The sequence below is a fragment of the Gymnoscopelus microlampas genome (assembly GCF_963454915.1).
Source record: "Gymnoscopelus microlampas genome assembly, chromosome: 11".
Lineage (NCBI taxonomy): Eukaryota > Metazoa > Chordata > Actinopteri > Myctophiformes > Myctophidae > Gymnoscopelus > Gymnoscopelus microlampas.
In genome coordinates, this window is record NC_139948.1 from 22,671,666 (window position 1) to 22,684,612 (window position 12,947).

The window sequence follows — 12,947 nt, forward strand, 5'->3', positions numbered from 1 at the left end:
AGTAAAACCACAGGAAGGGGATGTTACAATGCTGTAAAATAAGTCAGGTGTACACAGTGTATAATGACTTTAATTTGTATTTTATTTTAAATTATTACTTTACTGCAGTGGTTCTCAAAGTGGGGTGCAGGGACCCTCAGATGGTTCTTGATTGGTGCTCCAAAGGGACCCTTACATGTCTGTAACTCTGTGGTTCCATTACTCTCTCAGAACTATGGGGGTCGTTGAAATTAAAAAGGTTTGAGAATCATACTGGTCTAGTGAGTACTGCACCCAGTGGTGGTCGTGGAAAGTACATGTACTTACTTACAGTACAGTGGTACGATACGATGCGCGTGGTCGTGGGTATACGCTCTCGCGTTTTCAATGGATGAAACAGTTTTTGAAGGTATAGGCCTACTATAGCGACGAAAAAACATCTCAAGGTATACGCCGTACACAGCATCTGACGGTAGAACACACCACTGTTACAGTACTGTACTTAAGTACAATTTTGGTATTAGTACTTTACTTGAGTATTTCCAATTTCCAATGCTTTTACTTTTACTCCACTACATCTCAGAGGCAAATATTGTACTTTTACTCCATTATTATTTAGCCACTTCAGTTATAGTTACTTTGTAGATTTAGCTTACAATACAACTTCAGCCTTCAAACTTTGGCTATTTTCAAAGGATTTTTGTACATTTTATATACTCTAGAATAGATCTAGAAAACTTGTCAAATGGGACATTCTGCACAATGAGTACTTTCTACTTTCAGTACATTTTAATACCAATACTTTTGTACTTTTACTCAAGTAAATTTTGAATTCTGGACTTTTACTAGTAACAGAGTATTTCTAAATTGCAGTATTAATACTTTTACTTAAGTAACACATGTGAGTACTTTTTCCACCACTGCAAATATCATACATGCTTCTTCTGAGGTTTCCCCATACATATATAACTCTATGGTTTCCCCCCGTGATGGGCGGGGTTCCTTTGAATGAGTGACGTACATGCGGCTCGACGCTATTGGCTGTGATTACGTTTTGTAGAGGCCCCGCCCACTCTGCCTGTGTAGTGCCCAGCGTTGCCAGGTTTGCTTATTATAAGCGATGTATTGGTAGTTGCGGGTTGCTTATTTAGGCTTGCTTCCAATTTTTTATTTTATTTAAACCATTGGTTCTCAAATATTTTCATTAAAAAGTTTTGTGCCAGGAAGCATTTGTGTTGTTAGGATGTTTCAGAAAAATGTTCCAAATATTCCACATTTCTTTTCAAGATTTTTTTTGAATAGCAGATCTACAAGCTCACAGCTTATTTTCAAATAGCCGATGGATATAGGTTCAAAAGTGCTCATGTGGCCTTAAGTTGCATCTTTTGGGCTTGTTTTCTCAGACACGGTTGCTTGTTTCTCTCTCAAAACCTGGCGACACTGGGCCCCGCCCAACATTTGACTCGCTGCCCAGAGACTGGAACAAGAATCCACACACAATTTACTGTAGAGAGAGACTTGATCTCATCCTCAACAACAAACAAACAGTGCTTTTGGCTGCAGAAGATTCAGGTAAATCTGATTCATTCCTATTCAATCCTATTTTGTAGTTTTATTTCAGAGACTCCCCCACAGTGTCTAAGGTGTGGTCTCTCTCTAGCAGTGCATCATCATGTAGGCTGTGTGTGTTGCTTGGTTTCCTCGTGCGTGGGGTTTGTTTGCTTGTTTGTATGTGTGTGTGGTGTCATGTGTGATGTGTAGCCCCCCCCTCCACAAACTATACGTGCTTTGTTGAAGAGCGGCTTTCGCACGACACCGTCGGACGGCAAAAGGCCGGGGGGCGGGGGGGGGGTCGCAGTCGCACGTTTCTGGAGAAACTTTGCCGCGTGCGCGTTTATGTTTTGTGTGTGGGTGTGTGTGTGTGGGGGGGAAGTGATGGAGAGAAATACGAGCTTATGGAGAACATAGTAGGGTTTGAATGGTATCGGGATAGGTGGGCACCACCAGGGACATCTGGGCCTCGATGTGAAATTGGCTATTTTGTTCAAAAATGTTAAATAGAATATTTGTAAAATGGTCTTAAGTACATGATGTGATGTGACCATGCTTACTTACACATTCGACAATTATGGTCTAATATTTCTACAATTGCTACGAAACCTCCTATATGCAGTCATTTTGGGGCAAAAACAAGAAGTTGGAGGATAAAAAAAAGTCTGATAATGATGTACCGTGCATGTTCACATCATGTATACTTTATACCTTTTTATACCATTTTCAAACATTATATATATATATATATATATATATATATATATATATTTTTTTTTTTTTTCTTTCTTTTTTTTCTTTTACATTTTGGACAAAATAGCCAATTTTACAAGGACGTGCCCACCTATCCTGTATGCAATAACGTTCAAAGTTGTCACCCGATCATGACTTGCTGAGCTCTGTGTCGCATTCAGAGGAAGTTGCATTGAACTGCGGTTATTAGTGTATTTCAGACAGTTAACTTGTCCTTCCGACGCTACGGCTTTGGTTTCCCGTTTTCTCAAAGTAAAACTTAACATAAATATCAATGTTTTAAAGCAGGAACGCGCCCATGTGTTGCCCTGTGGGCCTCATTCTGCACGCTGTGTGTGAATGGATGGATGTTTGTGTAACAACCTGTCTCTCTCGTCCAGTCCGACCTGCCGCGTCACATTGTCAAAGACGATGAACTAACTCGTCCGTCTGGTTTACTGGATTAAAAAATGAAAAGATCGGGTGCTCTAAAGGTGGACGCGGGGTTCTATACGTGTCTTTTGCATGCTATGAGTTTTCATCACATTTTTTACTTAAGTAAAAGTATCAATACTCTAATGAAGAAATACTCGTTTAAGTAAAAAGTCCGGAATTCAAAATGTACTTGAGTAAAAGTATTGGTATCAAAATGTACATTAAGTACCAAAAATAGAAAGTACTCATTATGCAGAATGTCCATTTCACAAGTTTTCAGTAGTACAGTACTTGAGTAAATGTACCTAGTTACTTTACACCTCTGGTTTCATGTTTAAGTTTCAAGTAAAGGCATACTAACTATTTATATTGCATTGTTATTCTACCAATTCTCTTGTACAGGGTGACTGATGAACAGGTTCAGTGAATTGCTCAAGGAGGCTGTTTTAAAAAAAAAAACATCTGTTTATTGCAGTTTTTTCCTCTCACACAGGTATTTTCAAATATCGCCAACAGGATTTGCACAGATAAAAGAAATATGAGACAAAATATAAATGAAATTAGAAATACAAAAACAACATGAAACAAAACGGAGGCATACAAAACAGAACAACAACATACACAACTTAACTAAACAAAATGACATACAAACAACATGAGGCTGATGATAGTACACATCCAGAGGGCAAAACGAACAGCATCACGATCTAGTATAATATAAAGGCATACAACAGATACTACCCCGGGGGCAACACGACACTATATTCACTCAAGTCATCTCATCGAGCAGCCCAATAATAGGTGCCCAGATTTTCTGAAATAGGGGCTCCCTATCAGAAAGAGTGAACCTTATCCTCTCCAGGTGCAACACTCCTCCCAGCTCCTTTAGCCACATATTGATTGTCGGGGGTTTCTCTGATTTCCAGGCCTGGAGAATTAACTTCCTGGCTAACAAGGTAGATTCAAGGAGGCTGTTTAACAGTGCATAGGTCTAGAGAGAACCTGTGACTGTTATTTATTTACAGCAGTGGTTCTCAAACTTTTATCATGTCTGCGGACCCCCATCATAAAATATTTTATGTCCACGACCTCCATACAACAAGTGTTTGTTAAATGCTTCAAAAGTATTCCAAATCTTTATTTTGGGAAATAGCTGATCTACTAGCTCACAGACATGTTGTGAGCTTATAGACTGACTATTTTCAAATGGCTAATGTGTATATTTAGGTTTAAAGTGATTACACTTGTTTTGATGCTTAACACATTTAGCTGGGGACGCCCTTGAACCCTCTTAAGGACCCTGGGGGTCCCCATTGAGAACCGCAGATTTACAGGGCCGAAATGTGAAATGAGCATTATTGGAATGAAACGGGACACATTCAAATAGGCTGGTCTGTCAGTGACTGCATTGTTGAATGCGTGTGGACAATAGCTAACTTTCTGCAGCCATTCGTAATGCCTGCTTGTGATACAGACAGCGAGACTTGGCCTCTGCGGAGAGATGGACCACAATAGTGTCTCTCTTCCTGCTCTCAATGCTGCGTTTGTTTTCTTTGTGTGTGTGTGTGTGTGTGTGTGTGTGTGTGTGTGTGTGTGTCTGTCTGTCATAGCCGAAGTTCCAGCAGCAAATAACAAACTGTTACCTACAAGCCCACCCACTTCCTCCTCACATTCTCTAGATCAGTCCATCTCTCACTCACTTCCATTTTTACACTGCTCACAGAGCTAGGCCTGTCACAATTATTACATAATCGTCTAATCGCAATTATTTGAGATAACCGCAATTATTTTTGTATAATCGTCATAATCGTTTCCATTTAGAAAAAATGTTCACACATTTCCAAATATGAAAAAAAAGCAGAAATAACTGATCTACAAGTTAGATGTAGATCAGTTACTTCTGCTATTTTTTTTACATTCAATTATTAAATATGTCAATAATTTCTTTGAATATTTAAGTTATTTGTCATATCTTCCCTGTGCATTTCTTTTTATTACGAAGCCTCAAAAAGAAACATACATTGAAATTTGTATTCAATATTCAATGCCAAAAACACAATTAAATCTTTAATCGCAATTATTTGTGTGACAATTAATCGTGAACTTAAATGTGTAATCATGACAGCCCTACTCACAGCTAAAATAACACTGGATTTTGTGTGAACACACACACACACACACACACACACACACACACACACACACACACACACACACACACACACACACACACACACACACACACACACGCACACGCTGTCCCCCTCTACCAGTCTCCCTTTGTCTCTCTCATTATTTTGCTGAAGTCTTAACTCTTAATTTATGCTTAGTCACAGGACGGTGTCGGTCAACAAATCTGTACATTTGCCTGGTTATTTTAGGCGAGTGACACCGCCGTGCCGTGGTACGAAGCATAAGTTAGTCAGTCTTACTCTTTACTGTCACTGTTTCTCACTATTCTCTATGTCACATTGCCTCTCCCTCTGTCTTGCAAACAGACACACCCACACACAGTGACAGGGAAGGGTGGCTGTAGGAAGTGAGAGAGATGATGGATAGCAGAGGGAGAAATCTGCAGCAATAAATCACTTGCGCGCACACACACACACACACACACACACACACACACACACACACACACACACACACACACACACACACACACACACACACACACACACACACACACACACACACACACACACACACACACACACACACACAGAAACATCTTTGGGATTATTTGTTGACCTACTTTTCATACTCTGTAACATAGCAATTGTGTGTCCTGTGTGTGACACCTCAGATGTCCATAGTTTGTTTAATATTTGGAATGCTGTGAATTGTCACACAACAATATTAAACTGTTTGTGTATGTACAATACATGCGTGTGTGTGTGTGTGTATCTATATTTTGAATGCTGGAGGACATTGAATGCCGCAGCAATTCCCTAGTATCTGTTCTGGGGGTGGTTTAATACTTGTCTTGAGTTGAATACATGTTTTATGTAAACTTACAGAAGCACACACACATTCCTTGAAGCAGTATTTCTGGCTTAAAAGTGTTCCAGAGTCCTCTGTCATCATTGTGGAATGTGTTTATGTGTGTATATATATTATGTATACTAGACCATACCCGGTCGGCGCAGCGCATCCGTGGGGGGATATGCGCACATGATCTGGCAACCCGGGAGGCAGTTCGTCCCATAGCTGGGCAGCCCCGTAACCATGGCGACAGTGTTTGACACAAAAACGCTAATAAGAAGCTGAGATTTGATGAAATTGAAAAACGGGCTTCACAGTTGCGTTCAGATGGTAATGGTCAATGGCTGTGTGCAAAATCAGAGCAATTGGTCCAGCCAGTGAGGAGAACCGGGTATCTTCACTCACGTACTCACCACCACTACAGAGGTTACTAGGATTATAGTAGGACTAGACCATACCCGTCGGCGCAGCGCATCCGTGGGGGGATATGCGCACATGATCTGGCAACCCGGGAGGCAGTTCGTCCCATAGCTGGGCAGGCCCGTAACCATGGCGACAGTGTTTGACAGAAAAACGCTAATAAGAAGCTGAGATTTGATTAAATTGAAAAACGGGCTTCACAGTTGCGTTCAGATGGTAATGGTCAATGGCTGTGTGCAAAATCAGAGCAATTGGTCCAGCCAGTGAGGAGAACCGGGTGTCTTCACTCACGTACTCACCACCACTACAGAGGTTACTAGAATTATAGTATGATATACTGTACTATATTGTGGTCTCACTGGACACGCGCACACACACTTAAGACATCACAGTTGCTGGAAAAGTGTAAGAAGATTTATACGCCCTCTACCAGTTGGTCATGAGCTAGCAACATTTTCTTTTATATACAGCATGGTCAACGGCTAAGCTGTGTATAACAGGGTTTGTCCATGCATAGCACGCACGCACACACACACACACACACACACACACACACACACACACACACACACACACACACACACACACACACACACACACACACACACACACACACACACACAGAATATGCATGCTGAGTGTCTGTCTGGTGTTTGGTTCTATAACTGCATTTGCACTGGAAGGAATTGTGTGTGGATAGTGATTGCAATCATAATAACCCTTTTACTCACCCAAGCACAGTTATTAAGTACTTTAAAAAGAGTCAACTCTGCTGTAAATTTACAGTAGTCTGAGGTTTTCCTGAGATTGGTATCTAAGTGGGCTGCTGCCTGTAACTGATTTGTATTTGTCGAATCACCGTGTCAATGTGTACCAGCATTTCTCATACAGCATAGTAACATGACATCCAAGACAGGGTGCCATGGAGACCTCAGAGCTAGCATGTGGAGAAGAGGAGTAGGACTGTCGCAATTATGACATAATTGTCTAATCGCAATTATTTTATATAATCGCAATTATCTTTGCATAATCGTCATAATCAATTCCTTGTTAAAAAATGTTATATCATTTAAAAAAATGTAAAAAATTGTGGAAATAGCAGATCTATAAGCTCACAGCTTATAGATCGGCTATTAACACTATTAATGTTTATTTCTAAGTATAAAGTAATTAAATATGCGTTATTTGTCATATCTGCCCTGTGCAACTTTTGTTTATGAAAGCTAAAAGCCAAACAGATATCTAATTTGTATCCATAATGTTCCATTAATTTTCAACGACAGAAACTCAATTAAATCGTAGATTTCAAATATTTGAGTGATAATTAATCATCAACTTAAATTTGGAATCGTGATAGCCCTATGTTGAGAATGGAAAAGTACAGATGGATATCCAGGCAACACCCCCGGTTGAATTGTTCCGGACAGAAATGGATGGTACTGTTTCCTGTGCTGAATATGATGGTACTGTTTCCTGTACAGTTCATTAGTATCATTTTATGTTATTTGGACATTGGCTAAAACAAGGAAACCTTATGGAAACCTGCACAGGCATGAAAAACAGTGACTCTCCCCACTACCAAAGATGATGGGGAAATGGAGACACAGAAAGGGATAAACTCTTAACTTACGAGAAATGTCACAACTGAATATGGTGGTAATTGAATCAAAATGACAACGGAACATTTCATGAAGGAAAGTAGTTGAACAACAACATGCGCTCACTTCCATTGGCAGTGCTGCTGATGAGGCCATTTAAGTATTTGTCAGCCTCGCTGCAAAAGCAAATGTCAACAAACTTATAAACCACTGATTTATATCATTTATCATCAATCAGTGATTGTCTATCTTTAAGTGGAAAACATGTCACTATATCACTTATCACCAGCGTTGCCGAACTTATTGTGCTTTGCCAACGCGTCAATCAGCGTGTTCATGTTTTGGTACCAAGTTCGCTCTCCCCCCTCTCTCCCTCCCCATCTCCCTCTCTACCTCTATATCCCTCTCACTGATCGAGCTCTGGTCCGACATCACACACACACACACACACACAGGTTGCAGCTGAGTGTGATATGATTATAGTACATGTTTGTGAAGCTATAGACCCCTTAACAGACGACGTCATACTGGCTGCGTGCAGCCAGTATGCGCGCAACGAAACCCATTATATCAGGTCTCGTTAGGACGCGTCTCACTAGCCAACACACACAAGAGGGGGTTGGGGTGTGCTGAAACCAGTGCACCCCGAAACAGGTTGGGAATTGATTGCGTGAAACAATCACCTGTGCGTCCAGGCTCAATGTTAGTAAACAAATAATTGGTCTATACTCATAAATCATCTCAACATGAATGGAGCGGACTTTCGCATAATCTGCCCACCTGCAGCATGTCCATATATGGGCATAATCTGGCCGCCCGCCCGCCAAAACTAGAATTTTAGATTGTGATATCGTGAACACAATTTTGTTTGTTTCTGTCCCCAAAAAAGACTACTTAAACAATCAGGACTGTTGAAAATAAGTTTACTTTGTTGTTACCATATCACACTTGAAACACCCCAAAACGAAAAAAAAAACAGAAAAAAAACACGTAAATCCAGTGTAGCTAAAAAACGTATTTGCTAAAAATATTGGTCTTTAGTCCTCTTTTATAAATCTCAACAAATTGGTGCTCTCAGCCCATTATTCTTTTATGAATTTATTATGGGTCTTTTGAAAATATGACCAAATCTGCTGGGTCAGAAATATACATGGTTACAGCAATCTTAATATTTGGTTACGTGTCCCTTGGTCATTTTCACCTCAATTATGCACTTTTGGTAGCCAAAAAAATCCCCTAATCCACAAGCTTCTGTTTGAATCTTTGACCACTCTTGACAGACGTGACAATTTTCTGGAGTGTGCAAAATGTTGGGTGGGGCACAAAAAGCTTTTTCAAATGCCAATGTCTATTGTTTATGATTCATTATACCAGAGGTACCTTTCTTTCACATTATGACGTCTCTCTTTATAGCATTTGAAATAATGGCTGTTTCAGACTCCGAGGTCCTGTTGTGGTTGTTTTCCTAAGTTTGTCTGTGTGTTTTCTATAGTGATGGCAGAGGCCCACCAGGCGGTGGCGTTCCAGTTCACCATAACCCCCGAAGGCATCGACCTACAGCTGTCCTACCAGGCCCTCAATCAGATCTGTCAGTCTGGTCTCCGCTCCTGGAAGAAACGTTGCAGCCGCATGAGGGTAAGGCTGAGAGTGGGTGATCACTTTAAGTGTGTGTACTTCTATCTCTGTGAGGACCAGAAAAGTCCAGAAAGGTGAAAGGACCAGAAAGGTGAAAGTAAAAATGTATTTATTGAGGACATATACTTTGTCATTTTCTAATTTTAAGCTGATGGTTTTATTTTTTTCTTTCCAAGAGACATTTAGAAGCAGGTAGGTATCAATATCTTGGACAGTTAGGGTTGAACCTGTGACCTCTTTGATCATGTACACAGTTTATTCCTCATGCCAGTGACTGAGGAACATAAGGAAGGGATGTCAAACTGCCAGGTCCGGCCTGTAAAGGGGTCATAATAAATCCTGTGGGATGATTTGGGTGGAAAAAATTATATTGTATTGTCCTATTCTTTGTGCAAAATAGTATTAGTGCCAAGTCTCATACTACCAAAAGGTTTCACTACATTTATAGACCATCAGGCTTTTGATTATAACCATAGTAAAGCCACCATGAAAAGCTGTGGACACTGCAGCTGGAAATGTCCTGTACACACTTAACAAGGCAAAGTGTTGAATGCAAATAAAATGTGTAGTATAAACATTCTCATTTAGGCCTAGCCCTGAAATCAGTAGCCTAAGAATGCTACTCATCAATGTTGTGTAATGTGATGAAATGTCTATCCCAGAGCAACCCAGCTCATTTGCTCTCTTTGTACTGTGCGTGTCACTCGCAGAAATAATGACAATATGGGCAGGTACAAGGAACAAAATATCAGGGCTGAAAAGGGAATTTTAGAAGATTTTAAACTTTCTCTCAGCTTCACAGCTTGAGAAGGAATTTGCTCACGGCTTACGTCGATGCAACATGACATAATGTAGGATTGAGGTTGATATTGTGAAAGTGAGAGTTTTATAAATGATTTGTTGGCCTAGCAATAACAGTTAGAGGCTAACTGTGTACATGTCAGAGTTTTTTTGTTGGAGGCAGACTTGGCTCATGAAAATTAGATGCACATGTGTAGCCTACATTTACAATTTGTTTCATAAGATCTCTCAATTGATGGAAAGGATGGGATTGTCAAAGCTATCTTAGGCTAAATAGTTTTTTTTTCCTCATCAACTTTCTTGTAGCCTACAACTGTTTGCAAGTGAACGCGATCATATAAATGATGCTTCCTCTTGAAATTTGTGAAATGGGACACTTTGTATTTATAGCAGAGAATGATAAGAGCAGTGTGAAAAAACAAGCTGACAGTGAGCAATGAAGGCCCTGGTCGCACACACTTCACATTATTTTTGTCACTTACCTAAAATAGATGTACTGTACACTGCTGTGATATTGTGTTATTCGGGTTAAGCTGTTGAACTTTCATATTCCAATCATGAATTCCCTTATACATGCAGCATGAATAGAATGTTATCAGAAATGCCTTGAGCCTTTGAGATGAAATGGATAAAAGTAATAAAAAAGCCACTTCTGTGCATGCCAAGAATTTATGTGTTGGCATACCTCAATATGCCCGTTAATAATGGCATATGCCTTCCATCGTTCTAGTATTTGTGCAATGAAATTATACTCGCTATTTGTGAATGGAATATCACTTGTGAGTTGTGACAGTGTTGTGTGAATCTCAGTAGGAAAAACGGTAATGTTTCTGTTTGTGTGAATAAATGAATTGTTGTGACATCTTATGAGTGTTTTGTGCATTGGGACGACGGCTCCTGCCAAAGACATAAATTACAAGGATAGAATTCCCTTCTGTGTACGTGAAGGCTAATGACGCTGCCCTAACCTGTACCAACATGTTTTCTTTCCCACTTCTACGTGTGAGTAGTAAGTACACGTGTCGACCAGAATATATGTGGGGAAAAAGGGCAGGGAGGTACCCTTTCTTTTTTCCCCACATTCCCCACACATATTCTTTTTATATTTAACTTTAATTTACAATGGAAGACGTGACGTGATGGTCACATCAGGCTTAGTCTCGGGAGCAGACTGTTGCCTCCCACAATTTTCAAATGCTTCCGTCATACAAAACAAATTCAAAAACATGTCAAAATAATTTCATAAATGTATTTAAAAATCAAAGAAATTCTATAAATTAGGGGGGAAAAAAACTTTCCAATCTACAAGCTTGTAGATTTGCTTGGGAAGAAAGCACAGTCATAGATGACTGATGTCACAGGCTGGCCACATGAAGCTAGCCTGGGATCCAGCCTGATTCGCTACGTTCGGCGGACTTTTTTCTCTCTCTCCGCTTATCAGTCTGGAATGCACCCCATTGACTCGTTTTGCAGAACTACACTGGAACTACATATGTTACGTTAGGCAACGTCGTTGCTGATTGGATGTTGTTCAAACGAATGACGAATCACAACGATCACACTGTTTTTTTTGTCCCGCCCCGCACCACAGACCAATCAGAAGACACGGCACGAATCGAAACGTTTGTCATGTCCCGCCTCCCTTGGAGATAGGAGGCATTCCAGACTGAGAAGCGAAGAGAGAAAAAAAGTCCGCCGAACGTAGTGAAGCAGGCTGGATCCCAGGCTAACATGAAGCCACACTGTCTTTGTTTTCTAACAGGATGCTGTCACTGCTAAAAGGGATAGATTTTGAGTTGAATTCCAAAATGAGATACTCTGATACTCACTCAAAATTATCGTTGACATGAAAGTAAAACTTAACCCTTTTCTTACAAAGGAAAAGCATTGTAGTTGAACTTTATGCAGTGTCTAGTTTTCATGATTTCCTGCTTTTTGCCTAGTATAAACAGGAAGTGTTTTCAACTTGACCAACGTTGTTTTTTGTTGTTTACAGAACAGGGTGATTAAGGGTGTGTACCCAGCTAGCCCCTCCTCCTGGCTCTTTGTCGTCATAGCGATCCTAGCAACCATGTACATGCGCTCAGACCCCAGCATGGGGCTCATCGAGAAGATACAGCAGCACCTGCCACTGAGGTATGGAGAGAGAGACACGCACACACACACACACACTGTTTCCTGGGGGGGCCAAAGGGTGTTCAATGTTACAGTCACTCAGCTTGAAGCCCAAAAGCCTAATATCTATCTCCCCTGACCAAGGGAATCAGAATCAAACCTTGTCACATCACATTACAAGTAACATGGGTGAAATTCTTAATTGTGCAGGCCCATCAATGCAGTGCGCGCCCTTTTTAACCCCCTTTTTCTCCCCAATTTAACCATTATGCCAATTAATTCCTCCCCACATACATTTCTCTGTGTTGTCACTGCTGTTTGCTTCTACTGGCTCACCTGCCAGTGAGGAGCGCCCGCCGGGAGGACGTAGAGCTTTCGTCCTACTCGTCCAACACTCCTTCTGACAGGTGCCACCCCCAGCCCGTACTTGGGAGTACGTGATATGACAAATATCACCCTCCCCAAACCGGCTTCCCTCCACCGAACACGGTGAACCAATTGTGTCCGGATGCACCCGGTGGATTTGAACCCCCACAGGCTCTTTACCACCGTGCCGTCCGAGGCGCCCACCTTGGCCTTTTGACAATGCAGTGGGAGGGTGAGCTGTTGCCACACTGGCGACTCCGGGAGGAACTTGTAAGGAAAGCATGTCGCTCATAGGCCTGTCACAATTATTACATAATCGTCTAATCACAA

General features: G+C 40.9%; 1 protein-coding gene across 2 annotated transcripts in view; it reads left to right on the forward strand.

The window, feature by feature from the left end:
• The first annotated feature begins 1,449 nt into the window (after positions 1 to 1,449).
• Positions 1,450 to 12,947, forward strand: part of cpt1a2b (carnitine palmitoyltransferase 1A2b) — a 51,304-nt gene continuing 39,806 nt past the window's right edge. For both annotated transcript variants that reach the window (XM_084072770.1, XM_084072771.1), the window contains exons 1-3: positions 1,450 to 1,551; positions 9,193 to 9,335; positions 12,133 to 12,272. In XM_084072770.1, coding sequence (XP_083928896.1) covers positions 9,195 to 9,335; positions 12,133 to 12,272 — 281 coding nt within the window. In that variant the 5' untranslated portion in view covers positions 1,450 to 1,551; positions 9,193 to 9,194. The remainder of the gene's footprint in view (positions 1,552 to 9,192; positions 9,336 to 12,132; positions 12,273 to 12,947) is intronic.